Source organism: Metopolophium dirhodum, chromosome 1, assembly GCF_019925205.1.
Source record: "Metopolophium dirhodum isolate CAU chromosome 1, ASM1992520v1, whole genome shotgun sequence".
Lineage (NCBI taxonomy): Eukaryota > Metazoa > Arthropoda > Insecta > Hemiptera > Aphididae > Metopolophium > Metopolophium dirhodum.
Genome location: NC_083560.1, coordinates 52,191,269 through 52,217,421, shown reverse-complemented (window position 1 = coordinate 52,217,421; position 26,153 = coordinate 52,191,269). Strand labels below are relative to the sequence as shown.

At 27.4% G+C, this 26,153-nt stretch overlaps 2 protein-coding genes across 2 annotated transcripts; both read left to right on the top strand.

The window, feature by feature from the left end:
- The first annotated feature begins 849 nt into the window (after nucleotides 1–849).
- LOC132939958 (uncharacterized) lies at nucleotides 850–2,041 on the top strand. Its single transcript, XM_061007406.1, has 3 exons — nucleotides 850–916; nucleotides 958–1,213; nucleotides 1,455–2,041. Exons 1-3 carry the CDS (start codon nucleotides 850–852, stop codon nucleotides 1,663–1,665), a joined length of 534 nt encoding a protein of 177 aa, XP_060863389.1. The 3' UTR covers nucleotides 1,666–2,041.
- A 5,700-nt stretch (nucleotides 2,042–7,741) lies between these two features.
- On the top strand, nucleotides 7,742–22,652 carry LOC132935501 (ornithine aminotransferase, mitochondrial-like). The gene is made up of 9 exons (XM_061002075.1): nucleotides 7,742–7,847; nucleotides 14,003–14,121; nucleotides 15,142–15,214; nucleotides 17,890–18,092; nucleotides 18,199–18,423; nucleotides 18,571–18,794; nucleotides 20,333–20,584; nucleotides 20,660–20,915; nucleotides 22,304–22,652. Exons 4-9 carry the CDS (start codon nucleotides 17,915–17,917, stop codon nucleotides 22,477–22,479), a joined length of 1,311 nt encoding a protein of 436 aa, XP_060858058.1. The 5' UTR covers nucleotides 7,742–7,847; nucleotides 14,003–14,121; nucleotides 15,142–15,214; nucleotides 17,890–17,914; the 3' UTR covers nucleotides 22,480–22,652.
- Nucleotides 22,653–26,153: the final 3,501 nt, after the last annotated feature.

Sequence of the window (26,153 nt, the reverse complement as noted above, 5' to 3'; positions counted from 1 at the left end):
AATAATAATAATAATGCTAGTAATATAAATGTAGACAATATTATACGTTCAAAATAAAATAGACATTCATTTGAAATAGGTATGTTCGGTTTTTAATATATAAAACTTTAAATAGTATGTTTTAGAATCTTGATTTTTTTACATTTGAACGTTTAATTTAAATATGTTTCGAAATATCAGAAGAATTTAAATTGTATCTATAAATGTATACGTTTTTTAAGATAATCTGTAATAATTTTAAATAATTATAAAATATTATACCTACATAATATCCTGACTATTAAACACTATATTATTATATTAATTTTACTTTTACTTTTAAGTAACATAAATTTGGTACCTAATTAATTTCTGCAAAATAAATCCTTAATTTTGTATTATACTTCTGAACATTTCTGAGGTAAGCTGGTAAATAAATAGGAACATTTGAAAATAAATACAATAATTTATTCGTGATAAATATGTATCCATAAGTTATTATTTCTGTGCATCTTATGTTATATATGTGATAAATATTATAATGTATTATTTTTTAACTTGACAACTACATATTATTGTGCTTATCATTATTAAAGTGATTATAATAGCGTAAGATTATTATTATTATGTAGGTATTAACAGTAGGTGATAAGTAAAACGACGTATGATACATTATATCATGAATGGAATTGTATAATAAGATTAACAATAAGATATACAGTGTTAGGTCAAGCACCTAATATTATTAAAGCAATATTAGTAATCATTGGGCAATCGGTATACAATAAAGGGGCAACAATTGAATGACATGAACTCTAATAGGTTAAATACCTCTATAAGTTATTCCATTATAAGTCTGGCGGTGGTAGCATGGAAATTGATTCGTCTCCTTGGTCAACCCATCTGAATGAACCTCCTCTAATTTGGTTGCCATTGAGTAAACCTGAAGTTAAAAACACAATATTTATGATCATTAAGTCACGATTGTCAAAGTCCGCAGTTACACCAGCACAATTATTTTACTCGTACTTACACGTAAAGAAAAAGTTGTTGGTCCGGATCGTCACGACTCCTGTGATTTTGTTGAGGTGAATGTATCTCAGCGCTGGAAAATTGGGCATTGTAAACGTCATAGAATATGCGGTGGCCGTCTCTCGGACCAAACGCATCTCGAAAGCGTTGATCATCATAGATACCGCCGGATACACGAAATCGATGGGGAAATAAAAGCACGGTAAGCAAAAAAATGAGAAAAAAAAATACAAAAAGTACTCGTGTGGTAGCTATTGTGACAGTTGGGGGTTACAACAAGAAAGTTATAATATAAATTATTAATATGGTTAAGTGAAAGTGTAGAATATTTATAGTTATCGTTGTTATAATATGGTATTTATATAATATAATATGGTTATAAGTGTATAATAGAATTTATTTTGTGGTTAGTATAATAAGATTATTTTTTTTTGTTACGAGAGTCAGGGGCTCGCGGTGGTCGACTGGACTCTGAGACAGTGGCTCAGGCGGCGTTGGCGGCGTTTCCGGCGTTGGCGTTGTTGTTGGCTCTGGATGCGTCAGCAGCTGCGGCGCGGCGGTTTGGTGCTGTTTGATCGTCCTGAGCCCACGTGCCAGATTGCCAGACACAGTACACCAAGTGCATGGTGGCCAAGACACAGAATACCAGGTTGATCATAATGCGGTTTGCCAAAGACTCACTAGACACCGTCACGTCCACTACACACCATGAAGTATCGCAGCGTAATAACCGACGACGAGACGCTGCAGACCAGAGTCCGCACACGACGATTGACGACCTTGTACCGTGGTCGAGGGTTTTCAGCGGCGGACCAACCGCGTCTGTTGTGGGTGTGTCCCGGACCCGGTGCCCACCGTCCCCCCAGCATCCAGCCGGGGGACCCGCCGCTTCAACCCACCGAGCCGGGACGACCGAGCTACCTATAAGAGACGCGCGTTCGACAGGAAGAGCAGGACACGCGGCCGCTGCGCCGACGTCACGGCATCCGGCCGAATACGCATACGCGTGTGCTGTGCCCCCCCAAAAGTCTAAAAATATCACGTATCTCGAGGTGGTGGTGGTGGTGGTGGTGGTGGCGGTGGAGGTGGATGTGGCTGTGGTGGTGGCGGTGGCTGCGGCGGCCAGTATTATAGTGACGCAGATCCAATGACGCGCGCGGAGAGAGTTCAATCTTCCGCCGCCGTCTTTGACACGGCGACGACGCACGCACGATGATGTATACATTCGGGAAATTGCGTGTCGGTCAAGAGAATCTTTTTTCCGCGTCGACGTTATAGTAATAACATTATAATATTGTGTACCGACGACGACTGTATATGTTATTATTATTATATATTTGTACATTTTTCCTTCGCATAATATAATAATATCATATGTATAATATTATGTGTGCTGTGCACGCACACTGCAGACCGACCCGGCCACTAATATTATTATTATTATTATTATTATTATTATATAGCTTATCGAATTGGCTTTTCGCTTTTCCCAGTACGTTTGCTCAACACCACCGCCACCGTTCTTCATCTCCGCGGTGTTCGTATTCCACATATATACGTCTGTAATGTGTTATGTATGTTTACCTATATATACGGTGTATACGCACTTGTAATCCGAAAACAAACCGTCAGGTTAATGTTTTTTGATAGATTTTGTTTCGCAGAAAACTCCTGTGATCTTGAAACGAACGGTTCCTGGTATTATAATAAAATATATATACACAAACGCACAACTAAACAATGTTTTCTTGTCTAATCCCGAATGGGAAATTCTCACCTCGTTATTTTCACTCGATTTCCGTCGTTTGTCTTTTAAACTTAATAATATTCACCGTGCATTTTGTCTACACTTTTGGATTATGTATATATTTTTCATTGTTTTAGTAAAAACCCGAAAACGTCACAGAGAGTTATGTCACCCCTAAATAAAATATAATTTGTAAATTTGGTTACTAGGTACTATTACTAAACGTATTTCATAATGGTTTTTACTTATGTATATATTTATTGCCGTAGCGTTAGAAGGGAATACATTTTGATAAAATATCAAGATAAATATAAGATAAAATATATAGTTTAAAATTTAAATAACAGACTAAAAATAAATATAATTTAAAGTTATCGGAATAGTAGAACATAATATTAGAAAAATAAAAGTTAGTAAATTATTCCCAAACAAAAAAAACATTTTTTTAATCGAAATTAAATTGTACCTAAAAATTATCAGTGGCGTAGCCAGATTAATGAAATGGGTAGAAGGGGGGGGGGGGAGTTTAGTATACATTAAACCAAGTTTTTTACAGTTTTCATATATAAATAAATTTAGGGTTCGGGACTTGTTGCATTCAACATTATGCATTCATAATTGTCAAAATATGCTTAAATTTATGTAGCTATATTTTTATATTATTTTTGAAAAATGCATAAAACATATTACAATTTATTACGAACACGTATCTACTGATTTTCATTTCTTCGTACAATCTAGAATCTAGATGTCAATTATAGTTTTAACACAGTTTTGTCACGAAGAGACTCATAAAATCTTACGTACCATATGCATAAATAGGGGGATTCAGGGGCGAAGCCTACACCAACCACTTTAACAGTCCTCCCAAACATTTTCTACATTTTTTTAAGCTTATTAATTTTTATAATAGTAGGGTTGCAGGCTTTAGCCTCCCCAAATATCAAACAGAAATAGTATTTAAGTCTATGGTACCTACCCAAACATAATATTTTTTAATGTTATCCAAATACAATCCGATAATTGTACATACATTTAAGTAACGAAAATGCAAAATATGCACAGATATGCTAAAAATCGCTCAAATATGCACTTGTCTTAAAATATAACGAAATATGCAAATTTAAACTTTGTATTTAATTTTGTCATTTCATATTATAACAAATTTATAACTTACCTAAAATAATCTACAAAAAAACATGCAAATGCAAGAAGTCCCAAACTCGATAAATAATACATTTACTAGGGGGTGGGGGAATGTCATTATTTGAGTTAATCAACCAAACCCCTCTGGCTACGCCACTGCAAATTATAACTTTATAAAGTCAATATGTGTAATATATTTTTATCATTAGGTATACATAATATTTAGTATTCCAGTGGGTGTGTAAATGTGAAATAATAATATGATTTCAGATTTTAAGTTTTATTTCATTAAAAAAAAAAAAAAAACTAAATAAAATTGAATCAGTAATATTGAACAACATAATATAAATATTATACAATTATTTTTAAAATTGTAATTTGTAGAAAATGCATAATGTGTTATATTTTGTTAATTGATGTTTCATTATCATTGCTGTGTTTTTATAATACGAGATGTCTGTATTTTGGAACTAATAATCTATTTTAATGTCATGAAAAAAAAAAAAAATATTTCTTAATATTAATAAGTACTTATTAAAATTGATTTTTAAAACCAAAATATTGTAACTTTTTATTAATATAGAAATAATTATTTACAAATAAATATTATTTTTAATTTAAGTAGGTAGGTTAATATTGTTGAATAAATCGAAATTTAAATTGAATGAATTGTGACTTACTTAAATGTCATTATTTTTTTATTAAAAATCAATAAAACTGTTGGTATTTTAAACCATTTTACGTGTTTTTATTTAACCCTGATTTTGGTTTTCTATGCGCAACAACTATTAAGTATTTAATTTAACTTGCGTCTAAATTTATAAAAAAATTTTAAAATGACTGTACTATAGTTATTTTTTAAAGAAAATAATTTCATTATTGTAGCTAGTGAAAAGGTGAGGTAAACGAATAATAGATAGTAAAATGACGTCATTTTATATTTTAAAACAATCCCGATCAGCAAAACATAAAGTACCAATATTGCCTATGCAGTACGCCGTACTGCAAAACATCATAGCAGCAATTCATACGTCATAATATTACACCAATAACGTTTTTGTTTCACATCCAGTGCAGGATTTAGAGATAGATGAGGTGTATAATTATTATTATTTTAAAATCAGATTATGTCTTTTTTAAGAATAGGCTATTTAAAAATTACTTTAGATGTACATTTTCTAAAATGCGTACAGGATATTGTTATTTAATTTTTTTGTTCATACAAATTAAATAACTTTCATTTTTGAAATTATTTCAATTATAAAATCGTAATTGTTTTATTTTTCTTAATCCTTTATAAAACTATTGAAATATTGTTTACTTTAAATGTCTTATGAGTATAATTTAAAAATAAAATGTTTGATTATAAAAGTTGCTGAATTCTCGAACTTTTAGAATCTTTATTTTAACCTAAACACTTCTTACAATGTTATACCTATAAACGTGTTATCTATAATTACCAATAAATATACATAAAATAACTAGGTACCTACCTATACGGCTATAAATTTATAATTTCTGTTGATAATTTAAACATTACATTAAAATAGTTATCACTTATCAACAAAAAATGAAGTTGATTTAATTATTATCAATGTATACCCAGACAACATTTTGTAATGATTATATTATAATAGTATTATAACAACGTTATACTAATATTATTCGTTATTATAATGTTATAATAATATTATTGAACAAAAAATTGCTGTCTGGGTAATACATACATACAATTATTAAATTGTGTTTAAGTTCTAAAAAAAATAAATTTCAATTTAAGTCAGTTAAAATTACCTAAAAATATATAATTGTAGTAAAATAAAATAGGTGGTATACTTTTAGTTAAAATGTCATAAAAATAATTGTGTCTGGGATTACAATAATATTGCCTATTATCAAACAGTTAAAATTATTTTAAAAATCAGCCAAATATTATTAGGTTCTCTATTTTAAAATCATCTAGTGTCAAAGTTTAAAGCTATATTGTCATATATATGTCCTATGTAGGAATACGATTTGGTTATCTTTTTCACTTAATTATTATACTTATATTGTGTCTTAAGCTTAAGAGTCAACCTATTTTTGATAAAAAAAAAATGTATCCTCATTATTTATATCATCAGAACAAATTATTTGTTTTTTAAATTTACCTATACATTTTCACCTATTACATGTTCTTAAAAGAACAAGTGAAAATTAACTTGAAAAAATCCCATTTAAACGTTTTTATGAATATTATGCATAATATACGCTCGATAACTGTGCTGTATGGTATTATTAGTTTAATAAGAATTTACTCAAAACAAAAATAATATATTATAACATCTACATCATTAAAACTAAACTACGTAGGTACTCTCATAAAATAAATAATGCAATACGGATACGGTTCATATGTGAGCTATAGGAATAAATAACATTTTCAATTAAATACAACGTCACTTTATGTCTTTATGATAAAACCAAATGTTAGTTATACATTTTATTATTATAAGATTTTATAATTCCACTTTTCTCTAAATTGCGAAATTCCACCACGTATCCACTTTGATCTTCAGTCGAATCATACAATCATACTATAATACTCGTATATACAAACTGCTCGTCACCGTCAAGGTGACATAAGTAATAATATTATTATTATATACAGCATATTGGTGTGAATAACGGAGTCAGTTGCTTAAGTATTTATAGTGACATATTTTGTATACGCAGCTGACATTTTGGTACTACACTTAAATATTACATTAAATTACATCAGTGCATAATATAACGGAATTATATGATAAATTATAAAAATAATATAATATTATGATACAAATGATAAGTGTAACACAGGAACCTTTTGAATTTATCGGTATCGGTCCGGTACTGGTTCTCCAAAAATAAAATAACTGTATGGACTTCGGCGTTTGAGACACTTTATGTCTTGAGAGTTATGGAGTAGTTCTAATTCTGCTGGACTGGTGGGTTGATCCAGCCTTATAACGTGTTTGAGGGTATACTTAATATTCTCGTCTGGACGGAGTTCATCATCGGTGGATAATGTCGAAAAGTTCATATATGTGCAAATATATTTTAATATTGTTACTTTAAATCAGGGACTGGAACCTTTTGAATTTATTGGTATCTGTTCTGGTACTGGTTTTCCAAAAATAAAATGAAAGTTCCGGTTCTGGTTTTTTGATAAAACAAAATAAAGGTACCGGTTCCAAATACTTTCGGTACTTGTTCCAGATAGTCACGATAAGTAAAATAATTTTAAATACCTATCCAGAATGCGGGTTTAGTTAATAGTATGATAAATATTATAAAACTCATATGATGATACATAGTTAATACACAAATCAGTAATACCATTAGATTATAATAATTACAATTATTTTATTTTCGAACCTGAAAGAACCTATTTAATTTAAAAATTCCAGTTTGGTTTTGGTACTTAATTTACAAAAATAAATGTTTCAGTTCTTGTTCCGGTTCCAGTTCCAGAACCGGTTTTTTAGATTCGGTTCCAGTCCCTAGACTGTAACCAGTTCTGTAGTGGAGGGACGGAGGGTATACGCCGTATACCTTCTGGTTATTTCTAACAAACTCCGTATACCTTCTGATTAAGGTCGTATACTCTCTGTTGTAGTGAAATCACCAAATAATATAAAGATAAAATTCATTATATATAATATATATATATATATATTTTGGACGATTGACGGCAATGTACTGTAGATTAGATTATATAACTATCAAATAACATTAGAGCTGTAATCTCCGTATTTAATATAAAAATAAAATGTCCAGCCGTCGCACATTGCCGTTGTACTCAAATACTGTGTAGTGTATGCATTAAGCAATGAGCATTCGTTCATTTTTCATTTTGCCGTTGAAAGTGATTCGTATAATATGATATCTGTGTATAAGTTATATCCAGTCGATCAATAAAAAGGTACGTGTTTATTTTAATTGCAAATCTATTTTAATAAGCAGTTATAATATGGATAGTTGGTTAAAAACGGGAAGTTTATTATTTGCAACTTGCAAGTTGTAGGTATACAGATATTATTGATTAACTCAATTCAAACAGAAATATGATAAATATCTTATATTATGTTGCAGTTTATATATTTTATAGTTTATCATTATAAACCATTGTTAATAATTATCCCGGACATTTTAGCCTTGATTACTTTTTTATACAAATAAATAATAACGATAAAAAAAATATTATTGAGAAATGAATGCGTCACTTCACATGGACTCTAAATCTATACAATATCCACACTAAAATATTATTATTTGCTCTATCAAGAAATGTAAATATATGATACAACGTAATCTGTTCAATTTTATATGATGTATAGGTATTGAAATAACATATAAGGGGACAGAATAAAAGTTACTCAAGTCTATAAATTACTATATTTAATGAAGGCGTTGTGTTAAAGCCAGGGCTTGCATCTAAAAAAAATTCCATTTTATGTTATTTACAATTATAACGTTATACAATTTTTGCGTTTATCGTTATACAGAATTAAAATGTTATCCAATTGTTGTGTTTATCATTATTTAGTACTAAAACGTTAAGTATTATAGAAGTTTTGCGTTTATCGTTATTTTAAATTGTGTTAATACTTATTAAATTTAAAAATAATAACTAATGTGGGTAGGTAATGGCTCAGATAGGAATATAATAAATCAATTCTTAGATTGATTGCATGAAATAAATGTTTCTACGAAACCAATAGACCTTTTAAATAAATAGATTATAAAATATTTCGTTTTGCGTTAGTTTTTGTTCATGATATTTTATTAATTACGTCTTGCGTTATTTTTCTTTTAATGATATTCTATAAATTACGTTTTGTGTCATGTTTTGTTTAATGATATAAACCTAATTTGTTAATCGTTATGTTTTGTGGTATTTAATTTTTTTTGATTATCGCTTTCCGTTATAATAATGTTTACAAATTCAATCTTTTTTGTCAAATACAATGTTATAATCATAACGTTTGCAAGCCCTGGTTATAATATAAACCATATTTAGTATAATCTTTACAATTTTCAGAGTTATTTATGCTTTAATTACGATTCATTCGAAATGTCCTCTGGGTTTCGATTGCTAAATATATTATAAGAATAATCCACTTTAAATGTAAGAGGTTTAATAATTATATATTCACCTTGATCTCGTCTCTCTTAGCTTTCCAGTTGCTAAAAATATTCATTTATTATTTCTCTATAAATGACACTTCCGTAATTGATAGTATATACACCACGTGACAGGTTAATATCTGAATCCCAAATAAGTAGCTTAATTCGTTTCAGTGAACGGATAGCCAAAACGTTTTCCTACAATATGCAAATGTATCAGTTCCATCGGATGTAAATAAAACAAATGACCACGTGACATAGAATGCATTTGAATTTTACTTGTACCATAAATAAGACAAAATTTTATATTACCTACCGTCTTAGCGGTACAGTGTATGTACAACATATATATAGACACAAGTCATTCGACCTTATGCGTCAAATAGGAATCTGAATAAACTTATCCTGTGAGGTCAGTATTTGTTAATTATTTATGACTTAGATAATTAAACCAATGCCGAATACGTTTATTAATTAATAACAAATGTACGATAACTTAATGTCCCTTAACGTCAGCATTCACATGACATGTAAAAATAAGAAATAAAAAGTGGGCAAGTGGGTGTCACTCTGATGTACAGTAGGTAACAAGTAGGTCACTGTAATGGATGGTGTTAACTTTGAATTCAATGGTAAAATATCATTGTATAAGAAAAACGATACTGAGCGAAGACGGGCAGACAGCGTATGATATTACTAAGTATGTTTGATGATATTATTGTGAATAAATTAATTTATATATAATCTATTTACGTGGAACCTTGTTTTAAATTTTCAATCCTTAGCTATAAATGTTGAACATTTTATACATTTTTAACCACAAAATAATTATTACATTTTAAATATAATTAATGTTGTGAAAAATGGAACTTTAAATGCTTATAAAAAAAAAATTGTGCCCATGTATTTTTAATATTTTTCAATTGCTATTGTAACAATACATCAGGAGCCTTGAATTAAATTTTCATCCATTTTTACCCAACTTGTACAATTTTATTGACAATTATAGAAAAAAAAACTAAAAATATTGAAATTTGAAATTGTCCGTAACCTGCTCAAAACATGTCAAAATATTTTGAAAATTTTATGGTGTATAGAAAATGAGAATTTAAACATTCAGTCCAATTTTCATGTATTTTAATGTATTTACAGTAATTTGTTTTTGATTTACAACAAAATAACTAAATTGCTACATGATAAATCGAGTGAATATTCAATCTTGTAAAAATATGAACTTCGAACGCTCATACAAATTTTACTTGATTTGCTTGTAGACATTTTTTTTTTTGATGAAGGTACACAAACTTAAAAGAAATCTTGTAAAAAATGTTTGTGAATTTTTAACTCAAAATAATTTACACATTTTCGTGTCTTGTCAGCATTTGAACTTTAAATACTTATAAAAAAAATTGTAACTATAGATTTTTAATATTTTTCAAATTTCATTGTAATATAATATTAAGAGCCTTGTATTAGTTTTTCAAGCTTTTTTACCCAACAAATATAATTTTTTTGACATTCATAGAAAAAAAAACTAGAAAAATTGGAAACAGTAAATGTCCGTATACAGTTTAAAACACATTAAAATATTTGTATCGTGTATAAAAAATGCTAATATAACCAACCAGTGAAAATTGAATTGAATTATTATTATTATTGAAACTAAATAAAACCAATAGCAACCATTTATAAACAAAAAAATAATAATAATAGTAATCTCAAAATCCCTGTATGAGAACTTCCCCGGGTTGGTTTTTTAACCCAAGTGAAATTTGAATATCACCTTTCTGAACCTTAGTGTAATTCAAACATTTTGGTTTGAATAAGGAGTGCAGTTCAACAGTCCCAATAATATTATGACACAGCTGAAGACACAGGTATTATCCAAGAAAAAGACCCGGGTAATTCGGCTAGTATTATATAAAATAAATATTCCAAAATCGATTCCTAAAAGGATATCACAAAAGTAAAAACACAGAACAATCCACTGAAAATAACAAAAAAACTGACCCTGAAACAATCGTATTGATCATATCGTGATGTAAAACAAAACCAAATAGACCTAATATAATACCTACAACTCTGCACACAAAATTCTCAAAAAAATATTCAAAGACCAATATTTAGAACTCACCAAAGCAGGCAATATCGACATTATATTATTTACCATAGTACAAATCGAGAGAAGAGAGTCAAGTGAACAACAATAGTGTTTATATTCGCCTTTTTTAATGCCCTAGCTAGTCAATTTACGCATTTATATAATATAAACGCTGGGCCTCCGAAAGAAAAGACAAATTGTATTTCTGAAGTCAACGTTCACTTTTCGTTAGCCAGACTATAATATACTTACATATAAGTTATAATATTATAATATTTAAAACAATCTAAATTTCCAAATTATAATAGGTTAGGTAATAAACTGATACCAATAGCAAATAATTATTATAGGCTAATATTATTATAACACACATTAAAGGTATATAAAATGCGAGTATTGGGAAATGATAACAAAAAAAATAACTGGATGAATATTTGTATTCGTGACAGTGGATATTTTAAGGAATTATCACTGGGTGACATTAAAAAAAAATTTCACACTGACTATCAAAATCAACATATTATTATGAGCTTATAAAAAACTTTTCAGTATTAAATATTATAGAAAATATTACCTATTTTTTCCGTGTTATTTAGTAACTTATGTCTTATGAGTTAATTTGTTTTATTGTCACGTTAAGTTAATTTTATTCCTAAGCCACAGATGAAAAAATATTCCATTTTGTAAAAATGAATTTAAAAACAATAAGTACCTAATAATTATCCAAAATATTAAATATTATATTAATTAATAAAAATAGTTTATAATAATAGTTATTACTTGTTATAATGAATATTCACAGAAATTCACAGAATATTAATAATATTACACCAATACGTAATACCATTGATTATAAATACTACTATTTTTACTAGTATTTATAAGTTATAACCAATGGTAATACGTTATATGTAGGTATCATATTATGCAATTGTATATATTTCATTTAGTATTATTGTATTTTGTAATATAATATAATTTTTGAAAATAGGTACTGTATTTAGTCTAAGTCCAAGTATAAAATATTATTTGCTTTCTTGCATTGTATTATTCTATGTATAGGTACGGGCTACGGGCTACGGACGCTACGGTGAACTGTGGGTTTTTCATCCTCAATAATAATTTGTCAAACGAAATGATACACGTCATAAATAAATAACAAAATTAAACATAATAAATAATCGATAAATAAAATTGTATATTAATTTCAAACATCGAAATTTTTATAAAAAATCATTGTCACCCAGTTATTAAATATATCTACTAGGCGACAAAAAAATGTATATTAGTTATAAAGTATATTAGTTAAAATATCCACTGATTCATGATATTCACTACTTCATCACAGGAATAGATACTGTAGGAGGACAGCCACAAAATTGTACGCTACCAGTAGACGTACGACGCAACGCTATTTATTAATCCAGGGGTTCTCAAACTGTTTTGGTTTGCGGCGCCCTATTTGAACAAAGGCTTTCTAAGAGCGCCCTTCCTATCGCAAGTGTACGTATCCCGTACAACTTTGTGTCCGCGATTTTGTTGTTAGTGTCTAGTTCTGTGTAGTTCGTGATTGTATTTAGATGATTCTCAGCACTGTTAATGATACAAACAATACCGGGATTATGTACGGAAAATGTAACAGGTCATACATATTACTAAACAGTATGAACAATAACACTCACCTTAGCATTTTCTTGCCCCAAGAGGTGATGAAAGAAACAAAGAAAAACTCACATTATTGTAAAATCAATACATTTATCGCTCTGCTCAGAATCTAAAAATCTTGCACTACGTGAAACAGAAAAAATACATAACTACCGAACATAAACCATTCATTGTGGACCACATATGTATAACACCACAACATATTAATATGATTTGCAAAATAACAATATTATAGATTTAAATTTGTGCCATATAGGTAAGGTTTTTCACTTTTGACCAACTAAAATACTAATTAGATATTTACTTCTCACCAAAAAACATGCTGAAGTAGAAAATAAAAACATTTGACATCCCCAAAAGATGATGACAGAGAAAAAATCTCAATTTAAAATGAATACATTAATCGCTCTATTCAAATCTAAAAATGACATATTATCATGCAATTTGTAACAATATAATAATATTATTATGATAAACCTTCATCAAACATAAAATACTATATAATAATTTGTACCTAATATTTATACAAAATATATCGCACCTTAGTATAAATATTTTGAATTTTAAAAACAGTTTAAGTATAAATATACTGTTATAGGTACCTACAAGGCTACAACAATTAAATTATTACAACATTTCATAGCTGTTACCGTAATAATGTAACTGTAGACCAACACACTCAACTACTAAAATATATCATTTGTTATATCAAAAATAATGTACATAGCACGACATTCCAATGCTGAAATATATTAACCTTATAAGGTACAATAAAGAACTGGCACATTGTCACGGGCAGACAAAGGTCACCTCTTATACAAATGTTAAATTCTGGACAAAAAGGACGATCCTTACCGATTACAGTACGGTCACGTATTAAGAAATCGGCACGTATTCGTATCTTCTATGCCACCAGCGATGACGGGTGGCCGAAAAAAATATTTTTACCGAAGAGAGAGCTAGTTCTTTGAAATTTAAGAACCTTTGTTACTGCAATCTGTGGTCATTGGTGTGCCCAGGGATTTATAATCGTGGTTGTGATGGGTGGGGGGGGGGGGGTGTTATAAGTAATAATACATATAAAATCATTGTGTTCGTAATACCTAGATATACCCGTATACAATCCCTAACCTCCCCACCCAACCACACCACTAAAACACCACTACCTGTTATTCTCTGGTCAGCCTGACCGTTATAGTAGCGTGAGTGCACCATTAAATGCAGAGCGCATCATCATCAAACAACACGTATCGAGTCCTGTGAGCAACTTCTGGTTTCTTTAATTTTTGCAGCTGTGAGCCAGGTAAATATTTTAATAATTATAGTAATTTAAATTATTATACAAAATAGTGAAAATTGTATCATATGGTATTTGCTCAGTTTTCTAATACGCATGACCTCGAGAGCCTCCAAACATCTGGAGGAAGGTAATAATCTGACAACACAATAAATTAGATTATTGAGTAATATTATTATAGATAGAATCATATTTTGCAGCACTTATTAGTGTAAGGAAATGTTCGGAATTTGGATGTATGATAGGTACCTATAATTATTCCTAATTATCAAAATCATAAACGATTATTTTAGCAGTAGACACAACACCCTTGGCTATATGATATTTATATAGATAATATATTTTGCTTTGTTTATTTCATTTAAATTCTTATTAACGCCACTTATTACTTTGCTTTAATTAACGCACTGTTATGTGTTTTAATATTTAATTTAAAACTGTCTAGTGTTAAAATTTTTCAAAATTACTTACTTGTATCATTTTCATAAAATTATAACAATCATATTCAAACTTAATTATTTACATACCTACTATAACAGGGGTGGCTACTAATCTTAATTTTGGGACCAAATTTGAAGTTAGCCACATTGTTAAGATATGTTTAAAAATGGTATATAAAATGAAGACACATTTTTCATCTTATATCAAATGAAGGAACATTTATTTAACATTTATTTATATATTTATTTATAGAAATAACTTAAATCCACACAAAACTGACTCAAGAGCCTCATGTGGCTCACGAGCCTCGTTTGGTCACCCCTGTACTATAAGTAAACTATCGATTTATACATGTTTCTAATATTTTGTATTTTCCCTTTGGACTAATTATCACGATATTCACTCAACAATAGATATTTAAAAAATAACATACCTAAAGCAAATGGCGAAGATTAAGAAATAAGAAAAAATAAATAACAATAGCATTAGATAAGCGTAATTCTATGTGGATTAGTTGCTGTTTTGAATTATTTTTTTTTGAATTAGTATAAAACCTTAATAATTACTATTAAATGTTTATTATAGGTCTGATTGTGCTGCTTTTGATATTCTAATCGTGTTGGAATAATATACCTATTCAAGTCTTACAAATTTGTGTGTAAGTTTAAAATTCTTAATTAATTATTTCATTATGTAATTTATTTTTTCAATAATGTTTTAAAATATAGTATTTCTATTTTTGTCATGTTCTAAGTTAATTTTTAAATACTATAAAGTTGTAATAAAACTAAGTTGACATATCAGCCCTTATTATTGATCCTAATATTAGATAACAATGAGTTGCCAAAGACCTTAAAAAGTCACCAACATTGTATTATTATGAGATTTTTTTATTTTTAGTTATTTATTAGGTATATAATTGTTATATAATATTATAGTTTAATTCTAAAAATTCTATAAAATGAATAGGAAGTAAAAAAATAAATTGTATAGTAAATAATTGTACTATATTAATTAATATGTCATTAGCAAGAACTATATTACTGAGCACAATTTTATTTAATAATTTCAAGTCAATTTAATTATAATACACCAAGGTATACTCTATCTGTAATAAGGTTTATATGTCATGTTCGAAATCTTTGAAATTTCATTTTTCAAATTATGATTATGACATGTATACCTACTTTAAATAGTTTGGTCATCTTTAAAATAATTATTATATTAATTATTAAGTTAGGAATAGTAAATATGCATCAACTAAATGCAGTAAGGTAATACACAATACTTAAATAACAAAAATTGCCTTCAAAATGTATACTTAAATAAATTTGTTTTAAGTCCTGTAATAAATTGCTGTTTTAGGTTTTAATTATAAATATAATATAAAATATAAAAACATCATATTCGATCAAACAATTATTTCATTATAACCGTTAAATATGGGTAAATTGTTATTTTTTAATAAATTGTACACTAGGTATACAAATACAATATATTAGACCTATTATAAACTATAATATATCTTTAACACGATTGTTATTTGAACTTAACTGTCTATTATTTTAGCGTAGTTATTAACAATTATAATACCAAAAAGGTGGATAAGTGGATGTCGCTCTGCTGTACGGTAGGTTACAAGTGGGTCACTGTAATGGATGGTGTTAAATTTGAATTCAATGATATAATATCATTGTATAAGAAAAACGATTCTGAGCGAAAACGGTCAGTCACCCTATGATATTACCAAGTATATTTGATGATATTATTGTGAATAAAGTAATTTATATATAACCTATTAACGTGGAGCCTTGTTTTAAATTTTCAATCCTTAGCCATAAAAGTTAAACATTTTATAAATTTTTAACCACAAAATAATTAATAAATTATAAATTTGATAAATGTTGTCAAAAATTTGAACTTTAAATGCTTATAAAAAAAAATTGTGCAAATGTATTTTTAATATTTTTCAACTGCTATTAAAACGATATATCAGGAGTCTAATATTAAATTTTCACGCTTTTTTACCCAACAAATAAAAATTTATTGATATTTATAGAAAAAAAAACTAAAAAAATTGAAAACTGACAATGTCCGTAAACAGCTCAAATAGAGTCAAAATATTTTCAAAATTGTATGGTGTATAGAAAATACTAATATAAACATTCAGTGAAATTTTCAAGTATCTACAGTCATTCGTTTTTTAATTACAATAAAATAAAAAAATCGTTACATGAGAAATCGAGTAAATATCAAATGTTGTAAAAATATAAATTTCAGACGCTCATAAAAATTTAATTTAAGTTTCTTCTAGACATTTTTTTTTTGATAAAGGTAGACAAACTTATGAGTAATCTTATATTACATTTTCAAATCTTAGATTTAAAAAGAAAAATTTTTATGAATTCTCATCAAAATAATTTGCTATTTTTCGTGATTTTTCCGTATTTTGTCAAAATTTGAACTTTAAATGCTTATAATTAAAAACTGTGACTAAGGATTTTTAATTTTTTTCATCTGCCTTTGAAACAATAAACTAGGAGCCTTCTATTAAATTTTCAAGCTTTTTTACTCAATAGATAAAATTTTATTGATATTTATAGAAAAAAAACTAAAAAAATTGAAAACTGACAATGGCTGTAAACAGCTCAAAAAGAGTCAAAATATTTGGAAAATTTTATGGTGTATAGAAAATGCTAATATAAACAACCAGTGAAAATTTCATGCATCTACGGTCATTTGTTTTAGAGTTACACCAATAACCAAAATCGATTTTGTTAAAAATCGATTTTGCGTAAAAATTCCCGTTTTTCTTTAATTTTTCTTTTGTTTTTCACATCGCTTTTGAAAACTACTGGGAAATTAAAATTTTGACCTCCCCAATGCACCAACGATATTCACTTTCCCATCGAACAAGATACTGAAGTCGAAAATCGAAGCATTATTTCGACTACTTATCGTGTACACAGACACAAAAATAAAAAAATAAAAAAAAAATAAAAAAAAAAATAAAAAAAAAAACACACATCATTGTAAAATCAATACATTCATCGTTTCACTCAGAATCTAAAATTATCTATTTTTATATTTTTTTATTAATCACTAACTCAACTCATTTTATCAATTATGTTTTATCATTTTAGATTTGAAAAAAGTGATAGATATTATATATAATTTGTAGTTTAAGTTTATATATATAAATTGTTGTACAATTTATATTGAGTCATGACATAAATGTTCATTTAATTTGCTAATTTATTGTAATTAAAATATAGGTATCTAGGTAGTACATATAATACCTATTATATTAACCCGTGACATTATTATTTTTAGATTAGATCTTAGATATCAAAACACAATGTCAGGCCTACAAAATTATAGTTCTCAGTTTCTTAAGTACACAAGACTTTTCAATAATGTCTGTTTGGCCCGTTTACGTTCAAATACTGCTACATCATTTGAAGTGATTCAACGAGAGAGAAAAGTGTCTGCAAACAATTATCATCCTAGCTCCGTGGTTATCAGCAGGGGAAAAGGTTATCATTATAACTTACATTATTATTTTTTTGTTTTGTATATTATATTTTAAGCATATTAATTAATCATTATTGATAATACAATTTTATTTAAAAAAAATTTCAGGGATTTATATGTGGGACGTTGAAGGAAAAAAATACTACGACTTTGTGGGAGGATTTGCCACCCTCAATCAGGGTCACTGTCATCCCAAAATTATTAAGGCCATGACAGATCAATTAAATAAACTTCATCACACGTCAAGAGCTATATTTCATGATTCGCTTTATGAACTTAATGAGTTCTTGACTGAACAATTTGAATATGAAAAAGTTTTGAACATGAATACTGGTAAAATACATTATTTTGATATGCATTTTGTATTATGTAAATATGATATTTTAATTGAACATTCTACAACTGAAATAATTAAATCAATATCGACCATCAATTATTAAATTTTGGTTACTCAATTAATTTTCTTCGTATTTATTTAAGGTGTTGAAGGAGGAGAATCTAGTATCAAGATTGCTAGAAAATGGGGATATAGGGTGAAAAATATTCCACATAATCAAGCGGAAGTTGTATTTGCTCATGGTAACTTTTGGGGGAGAACAATTGCCGCCATTTCTGCATCCACAGATCCAACATCCTTCGATGAATTTGGACCTCTTGTTCCTGGTTATCAAATAGTGCCTTATGATGATTTAAAAAAATTGGAGGTAAATATGAGGCAAAATTAATTATTGAATAATCAAATTGTTTTTTTCTGTTTGAAGATTTTAATAATTTTGTTTAAAGAAAATAACTGACTTATTGTTTACGTATTATTATTTTCATAAACTCGTTATATATTATGTATAATTTTGGAAAAAATATCTCAAGAGTTCTAAAAGTTTTTTCTAAATTATTTATTTTGCATATTTTTTTCATATTTATTTTAAATCAAGTAGTTATGAAAAATGCATATAAACATCAAACATATTATATGAAATATCTCAATTCACGCATCTGAGTATGTAGATGTATTCGTGGATAATATGTATACGGGGGTTAAGTTAAGTTCGATACTCGAAGTCACTGCGTAATATTATACATATAATTACGTGTTTTAATTTATATAGGTATTTATAATACCTAGTATATCAAGAGATACTTTTTTTGAGTTCTATATATGATTTGGATATAATTTTAACACCAATTACATACATTTGTTTATTATTTTTGGGGCCATGACTATTATCGGAAGTTCTTAAAAATCCCTACCTTCGTGGCCGCTATACATTGTTGATCTCTATCCTAATGTCGGAATGTAATTTAAGCTTATGAGTACTTAATTTATAGAGTTATATAGTAAATAGATAACAGATGAATAACAGTTATGCTTGTGATCTAATAATAATTATGTAACGATACTGCTATAGCTAGGTTATAATACGATAGTAGTTAATGAATTTTATATTCTATGGTTAAGTAAATAAGGAGTAAGATGGATAATATTAGGTTTATTAGAGATAAATATATAATTAATAAATTGATTAGGCTAATATTTTAAGATGATTAATTGTGTGATCATACATGATGTTTGATTGACTTAATAGTCAATATACATGCAAAAATCGTACATTCATTTGAATGGTAAAAATATTGTCGAAGGGCATACCGGTGTGGACGATGTGTTTTGAGGCTGTTACTGAGAGACTGGCCCCTACATCGACATTGTCTGATCCTTATATAGGACGATGTTTGTGTAACTTTAAGGCATCACGATGCATTTATGATTTTATATCTATATTTTACAATGCAACGTAAGTACCACTAGTAGAGGATTAGTGTCGTTTTGCAGAGCGTCCAATCAAACATTGAAAGGGTGTGGAGATTTAGAGTACCATTTATGTGTTAGGTATATAAGGTATATACATGAGTATGTATATTGCATCATCTCACATCATGTATGTATAGTAATCATCATAGTAATTCTCTAATAAATCCGGTGTTTTATATTTACGTATATCCGTACCTAGTTTGGAAATATTGTATATTACATACATTAGATTGGTCTTTTATATAACATTTGGTTTTACTATTTATCAGCTTAAGTATTTTTCCAAAAGATAATAATATAGTATTATAACATATGTTTTTAGTTTTATATTTATATTTTTTATTACTGCTATAGTGCTATGATACAATACAATATTGTAGTCATATTATATGTAATGAACTATGTTTTAACTTTTGACATAACAATTTCTTATAGCAAGCATTGAAAAATCCAAACGTGTGCGCATTTATGGTAGAACCATTACAAGGCGAAGCAGGAGCAGTTGTGCCTACTCTAGGCTACTTGAAAGGAGTTCGTGAGCTTTGCACAAAATACAACGTTCTTTGGATTGATGATGAAGTACAAGCTGGATTGGGTAGAACCGGAAAAATGTTAGCAGTCGATTATGAAAACGTCAAACCTGATCTGTTGATTCTAGGAAAAGCACTTTCCGGGGGAGTCTATCCGGTGAGTATAATTTGAAAAACATTAGGTCGTACCTATTTTTGAACGCCTATTAAATAAAATTAATTGACACAATAGGTTTCTGTGGTATTGGGTAACAGTGAAGTAATGGATGTCCTTACTCCTGGTACTCATGGGTCTACATATGGTGGGAATCCATTAGCATGCAAGGTCGCGCTGGCTTCACTAGACGTAATCATAAGCGAAGGCTTGGTAGAAAACGCATTTAAGATGGGCGAGATCTTCAGGTCTGAACTCACTGCTCGTTTGGACGAAAAAAAATTAATTCAAGTCAGAGGAAGAGGCTTGCTGAATGCTATCGTGTTAAATACAAGTATGTATTAATTTAACTTATATTATAATATATACATAATATTTTAATATATCCATAATAATACACGTGAAAAATAAATTAAATTCGTGTATTAGGTATTAGCATAATATTTATATTTACTATTTCAATAAGTCTCCATAAAAATATATTTTTTTTCATAAAAAGTGAATAATACTTAGTTTTATTATCTTATTCAGCGTCACGGCTAAGTAAAAAAAAAAATTGGCGGTGGCTCGACAGTGTATATTATACTGTCAAAGTAGAAGTCGCCCATTCAAACCGTGCAAATATTACTGTTTTTTTTTTCAGACTCGTTTACTAATTATCTACTGAATAAATTAATATCTAACAAATCTGTGCAGATGATCCTTTTGTAAAAACTATAGACATCGTGCGATTAGAAATTTAGTTGTTAAAGGAAACGTGCAAACTTTTTAATAAGAAACTATATTATTGAAATTTGGAATCACGGCGGGAGAAAATATTATTATCGATGGCTACAACACGTTTCATTATCGCTATTTTTTTCATTTCGTTATCGACAATATTCGCCTTAGTCGTAACTTTCGAAAAGTATACGTATGTTAATTGGTTACTGCTGTTATTATTGGTGATTACTTTAAAAGTTTGTGATAAACAAATAAATTACTATTCATAAAGTAAGATGGTCCCGGTGTGGCATATTATAATCCTCAAAAGGCAAAATTAATAAAAATGTATTGAGGTAAAACATTTATGATATCACAACAAAAACACTTTGACGATCTCCGTCAAAAAAAAAAAAATCAGTCATTTATGATCTTATAAAAATTTTATATCATGAATAAATGCTAAGTACTTGAATTGAATTAAAGTACACTTATTTTGTTTCAATGATGTATTTACTTTGCAAGAAATTATTTTGACAAGTGTAGAAATTTCCATTATAATATTATAATGAAGTTCTAATTCTTTTTATTTATTTTATAAATGTCTTATAAATGACGATTTTTTATGCAAAGTGTTGTGTTGTGATAATATTTATGACTAGGTATACATTATATAAGTATGATGACATATTTTGTTTGATTGTTTTATTCGTATTTTCGACGTACAAAATGTAATAATAAACTATTATTGTGTATGTAGGTACTTTACGCATGGTGTTATAATTATTTTTATACAAAAAAACTTATAATTGCATCATTTATTTTTTACTACTCATATTAGTCAATAATTTGATATGAGTTCAAAATAGTTTAGCACCTTAAATTGTTAGTCAATACACGGTTTTCATGTTGGATATAAATAATCAATAGACATAAATTACAGTTATTTTAAAAGATTACATAAATTATTGTTTTGAGATTAAACATACAATATTGTTTTAATTTGTATTACATTTCCAGATGGCGTATCCAATTATGTCTACAAATTAAACAATGAGTTGAAAACTAATGGATTGATTTCTAAGCCTATTGGGTCAGACGCATTGAGATTCTCGCCACCATTAATAATCACAGAAGAACAATTACGTGCAGGAATTGACATAATTGTAAACACTATAAATAATTTTAATAATTAAATATTTATCTTTAATATAAAAGCAAAAACGATGTACTTTTTATAAATTAATTCATTCATTACAACTAAATATACTATAATTATTACTATTTTATAAGTTATAATATTATGAGAACTGAAAGATTGTAATTCATAAATTCATACTCATTTTATCAATATCATTAAACACGTCATTATTTTATAATATACAATACAATATTCATACCTACAACTCGTCATGAGTTATTTTATTTAGCCACCTACTGTTAGATATCATATATAATTTAAGTTTTTCAGAGTTATGCGTATATTATGTTTGCATATGTATATGTTGAAAATAATTTAATTTAAAATTCATAAATTGATTTTTGTAAATATTACCAGTATTTGGAAAAAATATCCAGCTATACGTCTTCAACTTGAAATCTATGCTTGAAACTAAATTATGAAATTGTAATTTTTACGAAATTGAGACATTACAGTACTTAAAACAATAATATTGGTAAATGACTTGCTGAAAATATAATATTTAAACAAGTAGATATAACTCTGCTACACATTAGGTGTTAACTGTCTAGAGAGTCACTGTAATTAATGTGTTAAATTTTAATTCAATAATCATTGTACCTATACGATAAAAATATTCTGAGCGAAGGCGGGTAGTTAGCCTATAATATTACTAAGTATATTATATGATATTGTTGTTACTTATTTAAATAATTTATGTTACAATTATACTTTAGTAATACAGTAGGTAGAATTAAGATTTTCCAAAAAAAAATTGCACTTAAAATGTCATTGTGTATATATAATATTATAATATCTAATATTCTTCAAATATTTTTTAATTACAACAAACATAACTCAAATCATTATTCCACGTTTAAATATCTTATTTCGTCATAATATAAACTAAAAATGTATATGGAAAAAAACCCTGTTTACAATATTATCAAATTCTTATGAAAAACTTTGTTTTAAATTTTAAAACATAATCTATACAAATTGAACATTATATACGTTTTGAACTACAAAATAATTTTCAAGCATTCGAGACTTTGTCAAAATTTGAACTTAAAATGCTTCTAAAAAAAATCGTGCATATGTAACTTTAATATTTTTCAACTGATATTATAAGAACTAATAGGGTATCTTATTTCAAATCTTAGATAAAAATAGAACATTTTTAACTCAAATGTATTAAAGAAAAACAAAAAAAAATTTTTAATGTCCATAAATAACTAAAACCGAATAATAACGTTTTTAAATTTTATCATGTATAGTAAAGGATAAGATAAACATTTAATAAAATTGTCAAGTATTTTTATCGGTTTTTTTATCACAGTTAAAAATTAAAAATTAGAAAACCATCCGAGTATATAATATTAATGGTATTTGTAGATGATTTTACCAATCAATGTCGAACAAATTTGATTTCAAACGCTCATAAAAAGTTAATTCTACTTTCCAGTAAACTTTTTCTTTTTTTTAAGGTAGGAAAACTTATGGGGAATCTTGATCGAATTTTTATATACAAGATATAAATAAATTATTATTTTTAAATTTCAAATTTCAAATAATTTGTAAATTTTTGTAATTTTGGTAAGTGTTGTCAAAATTCTTACTTTAAACGCTCATAAAAAAAATCTGTGGACTTACGCAATTCTTTTTTAAATTTCCACTAACAACAACTTATGATTAACTTTGGTTTAAATCTTCAAGACTTTGACCAAGTGTTACATTATTAATTGACAGTAATTTTAATAAAAATGTCTATAAATAGCTCAAAAATAGTCAAAATATTTTTAAAATTGTATGGTATATAAAAATTATAAATTTAAACATTTGGTGAAAAGTTCAAATATCTACAGTAATTAGTTTTTGAATTAGATACAATAATATAAAATAATAGACATTAACAAAAACTGGTTTTGAGTAAAAATTCCACTGTACCCTATTTTTTTTGTTTCTTTCCCTTATTAAGAAAAGTACTTTGGAATTTTTAATTTTTAATGTACCAACTAGCTTAAATTTTCTTTCAGAAAGTATAGATAACATATTGAAAATCAAAGCGTTTTAGATTCTGAGTGGAGCGATGAATGTATTGATCTTAAAATTATGTGTTATTTGTTCTTTTTGTCTGTGTACATAATGCGTAGTCGTAATAATGCTTCGATTTTCAACTTCAGTATTTTTTTCCGGTGGGAAATTAAATCTAGTTGGTGCATTCTGGAAGTAAAAATGTAAAAAAACCCAGTAGTTATAAAAGTGCCAGGAAAAACAAATTAAGGAAAAACGGGAATTTGTATGCAGGTTTCGATAAATTGATTTTGGTTTTTGGTATAACTTAAAAAAAAATGACCGTAGATAAATGACAGTTGTACTGAATGTTTATATTAGTATTTTCTATACTCCATAAAACTTTCAAAAATATTTTTACATATTTTGAGGTATTTATAAGCATATGAAATTTTCAATTAGTATTAGTATTTTTTAAATTAATGCCAATAAAAAATAAATCCACAATATCTTTTTATGAGCGTCTAAAGTTAGAATTTTGACAAAATTCGTAAAAATCAGGATAATTTGCAATTTATTTTGAGTTAGAAGTTCATAAAAATTTTCTTTTTATATTTAAGATTTTAAAATGTAATACATGATTCCACATAATGTTGTTTACCTTTATCAAAAAATATGTCTACCGGAAAGTCATATTAAATGTTTATTAGTTCCTATAGTACTTGATTTCTTTTGGAGTGATTTTCTTAATTTGTTGCAATTCAACAATAAACAACCGTAGATACTTGAAATTTACACAAAATATGTATTTTATAATTTGTTATACTTAGTAATATTTTCAAAATATTTGGACTCTTTTTAAGTTGTTTACGGACAACTTAAAATTTTAATTTTCTTTAGTTTTTTTTCTATAAATGAAAATAAAATAGTATGCGTTAATTCAAAAATTTTAAATTTTATTACGAAGCTTCTTAAACATTGCTACAACATCAATTTGAAAATATTAAAAACACTTACGCAAGATTTTTTTTTAAAATTAAGTTCACATTTTTGACGAAACATTTCAAATTGAATTTTACGAATTATTTTTAAGTTGAAGATGTATAAGGTGTTCAACTTTTATAGCAAGGGATTGAAAATTGAAAATAATGCTCCACTTAAGTAGTTAATTCTATAACGAAAAATCTAAATAATTTATATTTACAGTTTTTTTATAGTCATTTTAAGTTAAAATTTAGACGTAGATACATATTAAATAACCAAAAGTAACAATTTTAGTTATTTTCTTGTAATTTAATAATATTATTTGTGTGTATTTGAAACTTCTAAACTATATCATTATATAAAAATATGATAATATGCAAATAATATTATTTCAACTCGACGGCTACCGTATTAATAATAGCAATATAAAGATAATTCAAAATATCCTATAGGCTGACAAAACCGTCTCCGCTCAGAATCGTTTTTTGTTTTACAACAATATTATATAATTGAATTCAAATATAACACCATCCATTTAACCTACGCTACAGCAGATCGTCACCCACCTACCCGCTTTTTTGTATTAGAAATCGTGTAAATATGTATATATAAAAAAATAACAACACACACACACATCGATGTATAATCAATATAGAGTCTAAAAAATTTAAACGTAAATTGTTAAACTTAGTG